We start from the raw sequence: 17,202 nt of genomic DNA, 5'->3' as shown, positions 1-17,202 counted from the left end.
ATATCTAAAGAAATACAATTGTAATTGTATTCGGCCTATCCTGCCCTTGCCTTTGGAAATGATTGTGAACTGAACACAGACAGACGGACTGACAGACAGGCGAGCATGCAAACAAAACACAACTAGGACAGCAGCATATTTAAAACTGGCTACGCATGCCATCATTATCTGCCTGCATCCGCCTGGAAGTGTTTGCTAGAGAACTGTTAGTAATATATTATGTAAATACCAAAATGCTTTTGAGACTCAGTCCTAAAACCTTATACGTGTTAGACATGTTACATTACTGCAGCCTCAATGGCCGTTTGGAGGACTTTTTCAAATGGAACATTTTAGATAATATCTACAAGATATGAGATTAGTTTTATAAAATGTCGTTTTTATGTCAAATACGAAACATAATCCAACAGTGTCCGCTTCTATATCATCATTCATTGTTGTATTTGTGCGGTAGAGATTTGTATCACGAAACAAAGACAGCCAACACAACAGTGTGGGTGAGAAAAATAATGGAGGTTAGACACGTACTTCATAGTTTTAACCTGCAACATTGAGAGAAGAAGATTAACAATTCACACTTCCATGGTATATTCAATAAAACCTTTAATGTTTGTCCAAATTAATTAAATATTACACACACGTTATTGTATTTTCGTGAGTTTTAGTTTAGGTGTTTCAATATACGTGTATTCGAGATAAGTGTATAGTTTTCTCATTTCGTCGTATTCACATTTCGCAACTGTCTACCTCTTAAATATCGTCCACTGACTGCAGCACAGCACATTTGTTAACCTTTTGCTACTGACAACTATTTAAAAAAACATTCAACTGAACAGGACACATTCAGAACAACTCAAACGGTAATGTTGGCAACGTCTAAATAGTTTTAAGGAGAAGTACAATAGATACTAATCCACAGGGCGTGTTTAAATAAAGTCTCAGTGCATGAATACGCATTCATTTAAATGAGAGCCGCACTTAATCGACATACCAGCTCTTCTGGTACAAACCTAATTGAAAAAAATAACAAAAATAAACAGTAAACACCATTTCATATCTTTACCAAAATGAAAGCACATACCGAGAAAACATCCTGAAAACAATACATAATTGTATATAACAATAGCTCAAGTATGCAATGAATTATTTATAAGCCTGTAAAATATTTTGTGTGAACTGTAAAAAAAAAAAAGGGAAGCATTACTCTTGACGTATATCTGTATGGTTTTCCTTTTACACCACAATAACAAATATCCTTATAGGCCCTTCATCCACTGGCGCACAGATTCCACAGTCTAGTTAATATTGTGTTGCTCATTTCAAGAAGAAAAGCAGTTTAACAACCGTTTGCGGCTTCTTGAGTAAGCCCAGCCCAGTGACCCAGTTAACTAATTGATCTACCAAGATCTAATATGTTTGCTTGTTAACGAATTATATGGTGTAATTCTGTCGGAGTAGTAAAGTCATATGAAAAAAATATAAATAATCCGAAAGTCAAAAGAAAACACCTGACCGAAGTAAACGGTTTTCGTAATAATTCATAAAATCAATTGTTGTAAATATTAAAAAGGAGGACAGTAACACATTTCAAAAGATAATATAATCCTATTTTAACTGGTTAGGCAAAAGCGAACCTTTTTTATTTAGAAGCTACTCCACAATGTCAAGGGTTAAACCTAGTCTGCAACGACTTTTTTCAATTAAAAATTCATAAAGTACTTCGCATTTCTGGTATTCCTGCGTACAACTTACCTTTCTAAATCGGCGTCAACAACAGAGCAAATCGACCAAAACATACAAAAACAGACACGAAATGCACTCTCAAATGAATACTCCTCGATGGCTTCTCCACGTCGCTAGCGCAGTGAAGAAAAGACACGTTTTCTTTCAAATCAAAATAAGTTCTTAACTTAAACCGAATATATTTTTGTTAGCAAAAGCCACGTAGGAAATGCCTTAGAAAAATCCTACTGCAGCAGTCGCCCTTTGTTCCCCTGGTGTTGGCCTGCTGTCTTGGCCAGCGTGTGGTCGCTGGGTGGCGCTCTTGCTCCATTAAAAACCCTCCAGCTTCCCCAACTTGACCGAGCTGACGTCACGTCAGTCTGGAGCATCAAGGCCACTTCCACGACGCTATTGGCCTAGAATTCACATGACATGTCTCCCAGCATCCATAATTATGTTACTGATATTTTTGCACCCCCCTCCAAAAGATGTCAGCATCCTACTGTCCTTATTCTCCAGGAGAAATCCCGTAGTTCAGACTCAGTGGAACACTTAACGATACCGTCTTGCCAAATGCAAAAATGTCATGTCCGAATAACATAGCTCCCGGTAACTTCCTGATGGATTCCTTAATGGGAGGATCATCTTCCTTCAGAGGTGAGGGTTACTCCAGCAACCCCGGGATGTACATCCACACAGCTGCAGAGTACGGATATTCAGTGATGAGAAACATTGGGAAGGTTGGACCATCTTCACTCCCCAAAAGAGACGAGGTTCCTCTGGGCGGTGTGTCGCTCAGCGGCTTCCAGGATGCGTCCTACCTGTCAACACAGCTGGCCACATGGACCCCAGGCTCAAAAACCAGTAGGGACGAACAACCTGTTGCCCAGTGTTTACAACCCTGCTTGTTTCCAGCGGGCAACGTCAAAGAGGAGGCGTGTTGTTGCCTCTATCAGGATGACAGCAATAAGGCCAAAGAGACAACAGACTCGGCCACTTACATCCGGCTCGGAGACAATAGCTCCCGGCCTGAGCAAACCGCCTCGTCCAGCGGCTGTTTCCAGGTGTTCAACGGAGAGAGGCCGCAGCAGGACGAACAGCAGTTCTCCGGCTTCTCTCTTACCCACTTGGCGACATCTGTTGACTCAGAATCGACACTAAATTGCAGTAAATCGGCGCAGGATACAGCGAGAGAGGTTTTAAACACAGATGAGAGTCAGAGCAGGAAGGAAGAGAAGACCAAGAGTGACAGCTGCTCAGATAACTCGGACGGGGAATTAAAAGGTAGACGACTTTACCCCCTCCTCTTCCTCCTACCTTACGTACACTCTCACACACATACAAAACGGGCAAAAACAAATTTCACACGTGCATTAATTGTATCAGTGCTGTGCATGCTGTGTTGTGTCATGACCATGCAGACTTGTGTTTAAAAGCAGTCATATTGGCTGTATGGGAATTTGACAGGCCTGCTTGGCAGGGGTTATGGTTCCCGTGGCATTTAACACCTTTCCTTTAATTTGAGAATGTGAGATGCGCAGTTATCATCGAAATAAACACGCTCACACGCACGCACACACGTTATCACATTCTTTGTTTCTGTTACATTGGCCAATTACATTGTGAAACTTAACCATTTTAACATTGCCAATTTTACCCATCAAAATTGTGGTATTTAGCCAACGTAAAACTATACAGCTTAACTCCATCAGAGAAAAAATCTTTGTAAAAATTACCTTGTTTTTTTTAACACCGCAGAGAACAATTCTCCCTTATTTTATTCATCAGAAATACATTTGTAATTCGCTGTACGGATAATTAACGATAAATCAGTCCCGTTTTTAAAACATAATTGTCCACGGAGACATTTTCTTTTATGATCATTTCCTTCATGCTAACAGCGGCTCAATAAGATTCGGGCACATTTGTCTTCTTCCATTTGAAAAAATTACGAATATGTACTTTAGCAATAATAACTTTAATAACTTTTTTAAATAGTTTTTTTTAGTAAACTGCAACGATTGGTTGATAATAATTAAAACCCACACACACCACACACTCACACATTTAACCGTTAGAATAATTGTTGCCATTAGACTGCCCTTATAATGGATGCTAGTAATCTATGCTAAAGCTACTACAGAAATAAGTTCACCCTTCAGCTACCTTTCTTTAACTCTTTTTAAAAATGAGTTCCAATTTCATGTGTAATTTGCGAAAAATACATACATGCAATAGGATGTGTGTGTGTGTGTGTGTGTGTGTGTGTGTGTGTGTGTGTGTGTGTGTGTGTGTGTGTGTGTGCGCGCGCGCGTGCTTGTGTGTGCGCGTGCTTTTGTGTGTGTGTGTGTGTGTGTGTGTGTGTGTGTGTGTGTGTGTGTGTGTGTGTGTGTGTGTGTGTGTTATATTACCGAATTAAATGTTTGTTAATGATTATGTTTGGGCCACACACTGAGTTTACACATTAGTATAATTATTATTACTGCAACTTGCATTGTGTGTGTGTATTTCTGTTTCTGTGTGTACGCCTCTGCTTGTCTGTGTACGCAAAAGGGGCGTTATTCCCTTGAGCCTGCAACCTAATCAAAAAATTACCTGCTAATACCGACATAACTGTTTTGCTCAATCTGATATTATGCTACAGAGACTTTGTTTTGTTTGGGATGAACCTCCAAAAAAAAAATTGACTCCGGCGTGCAAAGGTAATAACATTTTATGGGAGTCTGAGGTCCAACACAGACAAAAGAAGTGCTTACACACCCTAGCTTGATTTGATCTAATTATAGCTGTACATCACACAAAGGCAATTTGAAAGCAGTAGGAGTTGAAGCAAAAGCTGGGATGTTCGACGTTGTTCATTTGTTCAACGGAGAGTGTCGGAGGGTCCACACCGGTTAGTTTGGTCTTCTAAACTATTTTGATCCAGATCAACGTTAGTGAATGGGCATGTGAGATATGGGCGTGGACATAGCATCTAGCGTACTCATGGAGGCTGCATGATTTCGACACAAAATTACTCTCCGGATTTGGCCACATTTGTTCATCGTTTTCTTTTCTTTTGCTCCGGTAGATGATTTATCCGCGGGAAAGACACCGGGAAGCTGGTTAAAAGCCAAAAGTGGAAGGAAGAAGCGCTGCCCCTACACAAAGCACCAGACGCTGGAGCTGGAGAAGGAGTTCTTGTTCAACATGTATCTGTCTCGGGAGCGCCGCCTGGAGATCAGCCGGAGTATCAACCTGACCGACAGACAGGTCAAGATCTGGTTCCAAAACAGACGCATGAAGCTGAAGAAGCTTAGCAGGGAGAGCCGAGAAAGGGGGCACAATGCAGTTTATAACTATTCCTGAGGACATTTAAACCACACATACACTCACACACATACACTACCCACACATATGCATTTACATGACAGGTATATACAGACATGCATGTGTAATCTTATGCATTCAGTATCATAGGCTATCTATCTAATGTATATGCACACTTACACGCTAAACATACACCGAACACACATTCACATATCCACAGCGTATACCTTCATTTGAACTCGCTGCAGAGTGAACACTTGCAACAGCGTTGGAACGATGAGGTGCAATTACCTTCCGATGATAATTATAATATAACATGAAGCAAACGAAAGGAGGAGGCAATCCCAATCAGTCTATAAATAACTCTTGGCATTTAAGCAGTTTTATTTCGCTGAGCTATACTGAATGTTAAGCCACTTGTGCCGCTTCTTCGTAGGCGTCTGTTGCTCTGGCATATGCCGTGCAATGTAATGTGCATGCACAAGACGATATGAAGCTCACAAACCATTCAAAAACAATAAAAGGAGGGGGAAATGGAAAGGTATTACCAACTTTGTCCTTCCCCTGGCATAGTGGTGCAAATGAGAGGGAGGGAGAGACACTGCGGATGAGAAAAGGTAGATCATGGCAGTTTTAATAGAAGAGAGAGACCATAACGTTGATTTAAATATTATCCAGGTGACCACAGTAAGTCAAGGTCATAAAATTCTAATGTCAGGTTCGCCCTGGAAAGCGTTGGGGGTGGATTTTATGATCTGCAAATATAATGTGCTGCAGCAGTAAAGATGCGTTTAAAGGTGTGTGGAGGAAGGCTAATTCACACAGCAGAGACTGCAATGTGCAGGATCCAGCCGGGGCGCTGGGCTGGAAGAAGCAGCCGCCTCCACCCAGGATAATGGATCTTCATGGGAGCAGGAGATAAGAAAGATGGTGGATAAAAGGGACCGCGACGGCTACAGGAACAATAACAACAGGCATCACGGCAAACACGTGGATAACTAAACACACCGGGAAAGCGTCTGCAGGAAGCGAGTGAAGGTAGGACTCACATTTGATGTAATATTGTTGTTTCCTGTTTTGGAAAGTATGCCACATCTGTCACGGGGAGCTTGCTTGACAGCTCTTGTGGCACGCATGGTGCACGCCTGCACATGTCGATAGTTTATAAGTTGTTGATCAATCAGCGCTGCTGATCTCCGTTTTATTTCTCCTCTCCTCTCCTCTATTCTGCTTTTACAATGCTGGTTGATTCATATTTTTGCTTTATGTTTCTGGGTATACAAAAACATTGTATTTTCAAATATTTTGTAACTGCATTACTTGCTGTGGTGTGCTGCTAGTTATGTGTTTAGAACAAAAACACTTTAAAACTGATGCTGTTTTTATGAGCAAACGAGTAAAGGCATGCCGAGCTATACAAATTGTTATTAGAAAATATGATATAGCGCGTGTGGATCGTGTTATGTTTTATTGTGTCATGTTATGTTTTTACTCGCCTTTCTCTTTGTGCTGAATAGTGTTAATCCTCTCTTGGATTTTGCATATTGTCCTTTCCATGGATTTTAAACCCCTCTGCGCGAAGCTGAAGCGTGGTTTAGGTAGTTTCATGTTGTTGGGGTTGGCTTCCTGGCTCGGCAACAAGAAACTGCCTTGATTACGTCAGTTCGTCTTCATCAAGGGCACAATTTCCGCTGAATTACCCCCTCACCCAGGTCCCCGCAAATAGCATTGTAAATGAACTGAGCTGCAATACCTTGGACAGAGACGCTTTCTTTCTTTGCTGTTATTTTGTGGCGGGCTGTAAACCCTTCCGAGGCTCTCAGAAGGAGAATAGGTTGTAAACAACATGGGGTAAAGTTTTAGACTACGTTGTATTGCATCTGTCATCACTGGCTGTCTGCTGTGGTTTAGTGGTTTCAGCTGCTTTATGATGATCTGAATAGAGAGATGGGTTGATACCAGTAGATAGATGCCACATATTTGACTCTTTCAATTATCTGACAAATTAATTAGACTCCACAACAGGAAATGGATGCGTATTCACATTTCCATCATTTTATGTGTTTGAGCATATGTCTTGTTCCTGTTATTGCTACTCTGCTGCTTTAAATATTTTATTCCAAAATGTCGTGCAATTCAATGTTTCACTTTGTTGCAGTGGGAGGTGGTGTACAATTAAAACATATGTGATACTTTATTATTTTAAAATAATTTTTACTTTGAAAGTATTTTTTTCTCACAAATGTCAACACACATAACAACACTTGCACTCGCAAGAATCGTCCAATTAGAAGTCACATTTTGATAATTGAGGCCTATTGGATTTCTCTTCAGGAAAATTCCTGCAAACATTATTTTTGCACATCAAGCAGTTTAAGTCGACGTGTCATGCTTTAGGTGTCCTTTATCTTGTTTAATGTTTGCATTTAAACTTTCTCTTTTTATATTGCTTTTGCACGAACCTTTTTCGGGCTGATGCTGCGTTTATTTTGTATTTAGTTAAATATATTATATTACCCTAATTCTTATCAATAAAGAAACAACAGTTTTAAGATTTTGGCGGAGTGTATAGATAATAATACTTCTATCTTCTTTTGATTAGAATAGCATCACTGATATATGATATTGTAGTCCAATAGCACTAACTTAATTGATTAACGGAAAATAATATATTGTTATCGATAGCAGGTCAGTGAGCCACCAACCAATACAAGTATAGGCCTAACTTTATTTAAGCCTCGCCTCATATTTCCATTTTATTATTAAGATAATTGATGTACTAACCAGGAGTGGATTAATATCGGCCATTATGTGAAATAAAAGTCCTCAGAAAGTGATGAGTTTATTTTAAAAGGAAGACAACGTAAAAGGTCTGTTTGTATGTCGCAGTCAGCATTTTTCCTAAGGCAGTCCAGTATTTATCCTGGTCACAATTTCCCCTTGTTTTCTCAGCCCCCCCTCCCCGGTAGTGCAACTGGAAGAGACAGTCTGGAATCCAAAGTCACTTTCATTCAGCTCAGTGAATGAGGGTCTCCCTTGGAATGCATCACTGACAAAGACTTTACAGCGCTGGAAACAGCCCCGAGAGCTGCGCAGATTCACCCTAAAACCATATACACATAAAGCCATTTTCACGTTGTAGTGGCGCACAGGAACTAAAGGCTTTAGTCAGCCACTTCCTCCGGACAGCTGAAGATGTGTTACTGTCACTGATCAGACATGAGCCAATTATTCTTACCGCTTTACTTTTTTTCTCTCTCTATTTTGACATTATTATTATTATTATTAGCTTTATTTTAGGATATATGAGGAAGTTATTGTTAGTTGAAACTGGCGATCAGCTGTGCAGCAGAAACAATACTTAGCCATTTTTTAAAATTCTAAATCAATGGATTATTATCACTTGCCGGTATGACTTACTTCGCCTCTTTAATTAAGAAAAACTGTAGGACCAACATGCAAAATGTGCGGCAGTCATCACCATGAGGATATCTTCAGGCCTATTGATCAGCATTATTTCTCAGCACATGTGTTGAAGAGGGGGTTTGCTTTTAGGACAATCTCAATAAATAAACTAGGAGCAGTGTTATGATGAAACTGTTAAATGCAGCGGTTATCGAGGACATTGATGCTTCAGTTTGGATTACAAGGTTCTGCTGAGCACATGGGTCTTTATAAATAACTTTTCATATCGACTTTGAATTTTTTATATGTAGAGTTTCAGCGCGTATAATATGATCCAAATGCTGCACACATTTGTATTTATTTATTTGGTTAAATTGCACCGTGAGCTTGTTTTAAGAGACTATTTGTTTCTTGTGTGCTTTAATGGGCAAATGCTGTGACTATTTCTCGGAGGAAATTACACTTAATATCTTCATTATTGACAGTAGCTAAATAATACGCCTCCGCCCTGCATGTCGTCAAGCTAGCAAATATGACCGCACGTGTCTGAAGTCATGTTGCAACGAACTAAGAGCTTCAATTCTTTGTTTGTTGTTTATGTAACCAGCAATCACACAAACGTGTTGTGAGGACGGAGGTGAAAACAAACAATGCTCAGACTCCCATGACAATGAAGATGGATTACCTTAACAGGTGTGTTGGTCTTTAACAGCATGTCGAGCTGTTTCTTTATCTGTTTTATGATTATAATAGTAGGCCTACAAAGAGAAATCTGAAGCATGTGATAATCTCACATTTGAATATGCATATGCTACTGGGCCGGTCTGAGGAATGGGACTTGTTGTTTCATCTATTTTCAGATGAATCATCTCAATTGAAGCTGCTATTTTCAACAATTATATTTGTTTGCATGTTCACCCTATAAACCGATGTAGGTGAAGTAAGCAATTAAACCGAAATTATATTTAATATGTAGATCTAACGGCATATGTCCTAAAACACTACTTTTTGCCAATACATCCAAATTCAAACATCACTGCACTGCGGCGGCGCTCATGCAAACAGACTTAGTCTTACTTTAAATGTGTTTGCCCGTTAGCGTCGACCATATGTATATAGTTAAAAAGCTTTACATAACTTAATTTAAATTTAAACAGAAAAAACAATGTCAACCTCAGTAAAGCTGTGATCATGCGATAAGTAGCCTATATTAATATATTTTACGTTATATTGCACAAGAAGAGTTGTCTATATTAAAATGTGTGTATGTGTGTATATCAAGAGAAAACCCGAATGGTATCGCTGAGTAATATGAGAGCCAGTTGCAAGCATTGTTATCGGCATCAATTGATTAGTTGGTTATAAGCATATGAATGAATTTGCATTTGATCAAATCCAGCTCATCCCTGATCCCGTACATTAAAACCAGAAGCCATACGTGAATATGAAAACACAAAGTGCTACATATACTTTTTCAGATTAAAAAAGCCTATAGGCACATTTGTGATTTGGTAATTTATGTTAGAAATGGACTTGCATTGACTATAGACGATCAAACACCTCATCTAAATGCAAATCATCCCAACTTTGTATGGTTTGTCTTATTCTAAACGAGCACTGTTGCTTTATTTCTCAATTTACATTATTTATTTTCATACATAACTGATACTGGATTATAAATGTTTAAAACAAAATTGTCTGAACAGTGCTTTTGTTTGCCAAATAAGGCTGGTGTGTCGGGGAAATGTTAAAGAAGAAGTTAGATACTTAGATATTAAATACACAAATGTAGCGATGCAAAAAACATGCCCTTTAAGATTTTACTGCCGAAGAAATGTTGCAAGTTCACTTGTATTTACGGAGAATAACAGTAAAAGGCAGACCTATCAGAGATAAGAACCAACAACAAAGGAATATTTAACTATGCATTTTTTTATTGTAGCACAACACATATCACATATGGATAAAAGAGTAGTAAGACATTGTACGAAACAAACATTCTCACTTGTTATAGATCTCTCTCTCTCTCTCTCACACACACACACACACACACACACACACACACACACACACACACACACACACACACACACACACACACACACACACACACACACACACACACACACACACACACACACACACACACACACACACACACACACACACACACACACACACACACACACACCAGAGTCACACAAAGGATTATTAAGTGGATTACTTTGGACATAGATACGAGCTATATAACGTTTTTATATGACCATATGTTATAGTAATAAATGGCCACCATGCACATTTGTGTTCTTTTTTTATGGCAGCTGCAGAATAAATTGACTCTTTAAAAATCTATTGTAAGATTTGCTTATACAACGGCTGTTTTTCTTTGAACATTTGGGGAAATGTTAGACTAGCCGCAGACTTGCGCATTCATCAACGCTCACCAGGACGCCGTTTGGTGTTAACCGGGTTAAGGTCTGGCGTCTGGCCTTTTACATTTCATGGTTGAATCTGAACTCAGCAGCCATGACAAACATCGCACATCCTAACGCCTATACTGATAACATTAAGCATAATGGAGTCGAAATATTAAGTATTATGATCATTTCCATGTGTAAGTATGAATTTTAACTGAAGTTCAATTTAGTCTGCACTAAATTGTAATGTCATGTGACCCTTGTAGCTTGGCGATGACAAAGGGGAGATTTGTTTTCAAATCCTGACTTTACAGTTTTTATTTTACAGAGCAAGTAATTATCACTCGTAAATTAGGGTTTATTTTTGAAATTAGGTCCCTGACTTAACTGTCATTTCTTATTTATGGAAAGTGCACTCTGTTTCAGATAATGTGAACGTAGCGAATTGTAGTTTGTTAGGCAGCTACTGATTTCACTTTTGGAGGTCTCACATTCATATTTAGCTCCATCGTCTTAAAGTTTACAATCATTCAATTCCGTTTTTGTACTACTACTAATCCAAAAACACATCTAATGGCAATTAATGGTACTCTAGTGGCAATTACGCACATCTATAGGCTACATCACAAAAACAAATGGCCTAAAACACACATAAACCAGATAAGATCCGCAAGAACGTCAGCATCACAGTTTCTTAAAATGTGCAAATTCACTCTGCACCAAAGTCACCACGTCACAAAAATATGATTTGTGCATCTTTTTGTATTTGTAATGCATCAACTATTTTGTTTTGGACCTCATCCTTAATTCAAATGTGCATTAAACCACAATTAGTCTGATTTGTATTACCTGTGACATTAGTATCAATTATATTGATCTTTTGTTGCCTTGCCGCTGCATCCCAATGTTGCATGTTGTAATGTTGGATGTGTCACAGACTGACTGACAAGCTACACTATATCGCAGGGGAAAACAGTACATTCCTGCCACTAGATACAACAGTAACATTATCCCTGTTATGAAAGCATTCATAGTTAGCCCTTTAACGAACCTTTTTACCTCCTCTGCTCTCTGCAGTCTTCTGTTTCCTGTCTTCGGCCTCTGTTTCATAAGAATCGTTTCACATGCATAACGTGGTGGTGGTTTTATGTTAAGCGAGGAACTCGGATGCAACCTTAACGACACGTTTATGAACAATCAAATGATCCTCGTTAAAATTTATTGATAGGCATAAAAACATGGACGGTCACTAGCCGAATATAACCCGCTGTAGTGGGCTGCTTGTCAGGAATCCAAATCCCCTCCTCTCCTATCTCCGCAGATCCCATTTAGAACATGGTTGGTCTGTTGCGTCCTCGTTAAAACGGAGCAAACTTAATTGTTGGTTTATCCTGCATCCCGTATTATGATTACCACTCCCGTCTGTCGAGTCTATATGTAGCTACTGTGAAGCCTTCTCTCTCTATTAAGAAGTACACAGCATTCCACCGGAAGTTATAAACCCTTCACTGTATCAAATGTGCTGCTTTGATAAAGATAAAAGGCGCAAACGATTCAATAAACACTTTAATGTTGTAATACTATCCATTGGAATAACACGGGGCTACGGATTTCACCAGACAGAGATTGATTACACCATCAAATAGTGCCTTGCTCGGGTTTAGACGTAATGTGCGCAGGTCTGTGCTGCGACTAGATAAAGGTCCACTATTAGCTCTACAGAGGTACATTTCCTTATAAAGAAGCATGGTTGTTAAAGTTACCTCTAATACGTCCGAGAGAGAGCAAAAGAGCACATTCTTTAATCCGATTTATGTGCATTGGATCCGAGGATAAGTGCGCATTGATCCACTGTACAATTTTTTGTGGGGGTAAATATAATCACGTGTCGGTGAGGCAGCCAATCGCAGCCAGACAAGCGTTGAGAAATAATTACCTGCCTTGATTGTTCTATGGCTAGATAAAAAAGTACACATACACTCCATATAATAATCGGATGCATGTAAAAGAGTCGGGGAAGCTTCGACATGTCGACCACGGGTCCCATAAGTAATTATTATGTGGACTCCTTGATCAACCATGAAAACGAGGATGTCCTTGCTGCAGCTCGGTTTTCGGCTCCCGGTTCTCACCCAGCCAGCTCTCGCACGACGTCCCTAGTACCGGAGTGTGCCGACTATCCTTCCTGCAGCTTCGCACCCAAGCCTCCCGTCTTCTCCACCTCATGGACCCCTGTACACTCCCAGTCCTCAGTGGTTTACCATCCATACAGTCACCAGCCTCACTTAAGCACAGACTCGAGGTATATGCGGTCATGGCTGGAGCCGATATCAGGCGCCGTGCCTTTCCATGCCTATCCGGGGAACAGCAGGCACTTTGGGCTGAAGCCCGACGCCTTTCAGGAGCACAGAGCCGCGGAGTGTCTCGGCTCCAGCGGACGTACCTACACGGATTATCTGTACTGCTCATCCACTGACATGCGAGACAAGGCGCTGCAGAGTATCCCTTCTCCCGAGTCGGAGCTCATGGCTTCAGGGAAACATAAAGAAGAGAAGCCGGAGCTAGATCCGAGTAAGTTCAAGCTCCATACAGTCTTTTACAACCGGGTGGGAGTTTTGGTTTGAAAATCTGTCAATCTACTTTTGACGTGAAGCATTTTAACGGCATGCATAAAGTAACATTATAATCTGTTTCATCCCCCCTTTTCATCTCAGCCCAGAGTAACCTCTGATAGTGGGAAAGCTTTAGGAACTATAAAAGACAAACGCTACTAGGCTAATATTGGGGCTATAAAACCAGACGGGGTTGTAAACATGGACTCAAACCTACAGGAAAACGTTGAATTTGGAAGGCTATTGCATGATGTTAAAAACATACAAGGTGCTCTCTTTAAGCGAGCGACATACACTGACATATGAAATAATATTCATCAGTAAATGCTTTATGATGCAGCTTTACGACCATATTTTTGACCCAGTGCCATTACACAAGGCACATGCAGCCCTACAAGATGACTTTCAGTCCTTATATTAAAGGCCCGTCTTCTAAGTGAAAGACACTGTTCGGCTCTATTTTATCCCCAGTAATGATGTGCATTATTCCCCCACATAATAATGATAATAACATGCTCGACTACATATAGTTGCATATTCTTATGGGTCCAAAACTAATTCACATGACTCTTCCAGCCAACTTGAGGAATGTAGGGACATATTGGAGGACTTTCACCACGGACCTGTAAAGGCTTGAACCACGGGCCATTTTATGGGCCAATAAAGTGAATAAGCGCATTGAGTATTTTACGACGGTGTTACTCACAAGTCAAGGGGACAAGGAAGCAAATCAGTGTAAGGTTGGATAGTCTGAAGCTAGAATACTTCCTTAAAATGTTTACTATCAGCTAAGCTACAATGGTAAACATCAAAGCTATGTTTGATTTGACATGGTTTTTAATGATTGCACATTGGAATTAGCCCACATGAATGCTGTAAATGCAGAGGCACATTTTTCAAATGCTCAGCATAATGTGGTGTTCATTAGTCATTGCTTACGTGTTTTTAAATGTCCCACGTTGTTGTTCTGTCTTTGTTATTATTAATATTATATTATGGTTTTAATTGCAGATAACCCTGTGGCAAATTGGATACACGCACGCTCCACGAGGAAGAAGCGATGTCCCTACACAAAGTACCAGACTCTCGAACTGGAAAAGGAGTTTTTGTTCAATATGTACCTTACTAGAGACCGCCGTTTTGAGGTCGCTAGGGTCCTGAATCTGACCGAAAGGCAGGTCAAAATCTGGTTTCAGAACCGGCGAATGAAGATGAAGAAAATGAACAAAGAAAGGAACGACAGAAAAGAACAATAATGTGGACTGCAGTCACAACACAACAATAATAACCACTAGTCACATGGACAGCACAGATTTACCAAATCAACCTTCCCAATCTCTTCATATTTATCACTTAGTTGGATTGTTTTATTAACCTTAATCTTCGAAACTATTTGATGCTGATTATGTTATTTTCCAGTGCACATTTACATGTCCACCGTATAAGAAAAAAGAAAAGAAAAACTTCTGAAGAGATAATTACATTTTGCTTTCACTTCGAAATACCTTTGTGTTTTTTGTAAGAGAAATTAGTGCAGTTTAGACACGTTACAACTGTCTGAAGAAAGAGAATACTTGAATTCTTTTGAATTTCACAAATCCATAATTTATGATGTAAATGTTTTCTTTCATGTTTATTTCCTTTGTACTTTGTTGTGCAAGTGTAGTATTTTGTACAGACACAGAGCATCTGCGACCGGACTTGTTTGTCTTGTATTTTGTGATAGTTGTTGTATTTGTGCATCTCTTTTTTTATTGTAGCTAACGAGTTTAACTATAGAGTGTAGATACAGACCTCTGAAAATATAAACTTAATCACGAAGTTGTTGTATGCTGTGTTCATTTCGACTTAATGATATCATCATGAAACGCATATTGGTTGGGCCTTTTTAAGAACAAACTGAATCTCATTCAATATCAGTTTAAATGTTTTCCTGATTAAAAAACTGCAGAAAATCTAATTACCAAATCACTAATTGGTTAAGCGATATATTGCAAACAGAGAGTATGCTAAATAAGTATGCCATCGCAATTATTCGTCTAACATGTTTTTCCCGACGATCATTACTCCAAATACAGCTAAGGCCTATAAGAGATCTGCCACCGAAAATAATGGCGAGGTCTAACATATGTTGTCAGCGAGGCTTTAAAAAGGCTACACTGTCTTAAGTTAGCTTTAAACTGGGTCTTAATTATCCTTATTTAATCCCCAGCCACGTACATTTAAAGTTGAACATATGTTTAGGTAAAAGTGCACCCACTTCGAAATAAAGGCACAAATAGTCGTGTCTGGTCTTTTAATGGGAAAACGAGTTAAAAGTTCATTTCTGCTGTTTTGTGTACGTTTTTTCAGACACAATTAATCTGCAGCCACTAGTTTACTTCAATCGTACACAACACCTTCTGTTAGCCAAAGAGAATAACACAATTGCATCAGGCATGTGCGATTTGTTTTATTGCTCCATGCCATATATGCCTTTGTGTTTAAAGCTGTTTGTGCGTTAGTCCCATTTCAGAGAACGCGTTGGTATATAATAAGTATATTTCTTCATAAATAACCTTCTAGAAAATATTGTTAGACTTATAGTTGTATCCTTTCGACTACATGGCGGTCTCAAAATCTGGGTCTAAATTTGAACATTTGAGTGTCGAAGTGAGAGACAATTTCCCAAGTCTCCCATTTGTTTCCTGGGATAGGCCTAAATTGCCTTTTTGTGGTGGCAAACAATACGGACAGGATGCTGTAATTTCAAAGCCTAATCCAGTGCATTTCCGCTCTGCTCGGACAAAAATGCCAGTTTTACAGCCCCTGTTGGAGCTCGGCTGTTTGTCTCAAATGCAAACGAACAAAGCAAACTCGACTAACTGGCTAGACGTCTGGGCTAAATTACTTTATGGTTTTAATGGACGTTGGTGGTGGACTCCTTCAAAGGAGAGTCATGCGTACCGTTCAGGGGACTTTTGCCTGATGGGCCTGCCTCAACCCCCCCCCCCGCACTTCATCACATGAGTGGTCTATTAGCCTACAATTAGATGAGGAAACGTCGATAGTTATTGTGCATAAATATGAGTGCTTCAGAGCACTGCTATCTCTCTTATAGAAGAGCAGCCATGATACGAACAAAAAACAAAAAAAGCAAAACAACGAATTCAATACTGCTGTAAAACAGACTGAAGGCACTTGGTTACAGATCGGGTTAACTGCTTCTTTAACTCTACCATATTTAAGGAAAACAACGTGATATATACAAGGTTTGGATAAATGGGGAGACCCTTTAGGTCCACATCGCAGTAGTTTCTGATTGGTGGATTCATTCAGGTTTAGGCCCACATATGAACACTAGATGACGCTGTTGGTCCATGTTTTGAGCAGGATCTGTGTGTTGAAGGGCTTCTTTACAGCTCTGTGGCTTGGCTGAAAAATGAAGAGTAACCTATCGATGACAAAATGACAGATATGGTCCCTCACCGCATTATGTGTAATATGCCACAAAGCAGTACTCCAAATACAGCTAGCTGGTTGTTGTTTTGCGCACAGAGGTTTTGCATAAACATGATTTTTATTTTCTACTTATTTCTCATTTATTTATTTTCCTTTGTCTTGTGAGCTACATTTTTATTGTGCACCATTTTTTAGACTTTGAAACGTCTTTAATGTCCTTGAATTCATAAGTTACTGGAGATGTAAAAATGTAGTTTTTCTTGTAAGAATTTCGTTCCCATTAAAATAGCAACAAT

General features: G+C 39.5%; 2 protein-coding genes across 2 annotated transcripts; both read left to right on the top strand.

Annotated features, from left to right (window-relative positions):
- Window positions 1-1,220: 1,220 nt before the first annotated feature.
- Window positions 1,221-5,070, top strand: hoxc10a (homeobox C10a). The gene is made up of 2 exons (XM_034087031.1): window positions 1,221-2,976; window positions 4,793-5,070. The coding sequence occupies exons 1-2, from the start codon at window positions 2,304-2,306 to the stop codon at window positions 5,068-5,070; spliced, it is 951 nt and encodes a 316-aa protein (XP_033942922.1). The 5' UTR covers window positions 1,221-2,303.
- Window positions 5,071-12,872: 7,802 nt separating this feature from the next.
- Window positions 12,873-15,277, top strand: hoxc9a (homeobox C9a). The gene is made up of 2 exons (XM_034087047.2): window positions 12,873-13,424; window positions 14,477-15,277. Exons 1-2 carry the CDS (start codon window positions 12,881-12,883, stop codon window positions 14,719-14,721), a joined length of 789 nt encoding a protein of 262 aa, XP_033942938.1. The 5' UTR covers window positions 12,873-12,880; the 3' UTR covers window positions 14,722-15,277.
- Window positions 15,278-17,202: the final 1,925 nt, after the last annotated feature.

The sequence above is a fragment of the Pseudochaenichthys georgianus genome, chromosome 7 (assembly GCF_902827115.2).
Source record: "Pseudochaenichthys georgianus chromosome 7, fPseGeo1.2, whole genome shotgun sequence".
Classification (NCBI taxonomy): domain Eukaryota; kingdom Metazoa; phylum Chordata; class Actinopteri; order Perciformes; family Channichthyidae; genus Pseudochaenichthys; species Pseudochaenichthys georgianus.
Note: the sequence above shows the minus strand (reverse complement) of the source record. Positions and strands in the feature narration are given on the sequence as shown.

Excerpts from the sequence above, each read along its gene's own strand:
- hoxc9a (XM_034087047.2), top strand. The coding sequence starts at position 12,881 with ATGTCGACCACGGGTCCCATAAGTAATTATTATGTGGACTCCTTGATC. Across the intron at positions 13,425-14,476 it reads GAAGCCGGAGCTAGATCCGA|ATAACCCTGTGGCAAATTGG; the intron begins GTAAGTTCAAGC and ends TTTTAATTGCAG.
- hoxc10a (XM_034087031.1), top strand. The coding sequence starts at position 2,304 with ATGTCATGTCCGAATAACATAGCTCCCGGTAACTTCCTGATGGATTCC. Across the intron at positions 2,977-4,792 it reads GAAGACCAAGAGTGACAGCT|ATGATTTATCCGCGGGAAAG; the intron begins GCTCAGATAACT and ends TTGCTCCGGTAG.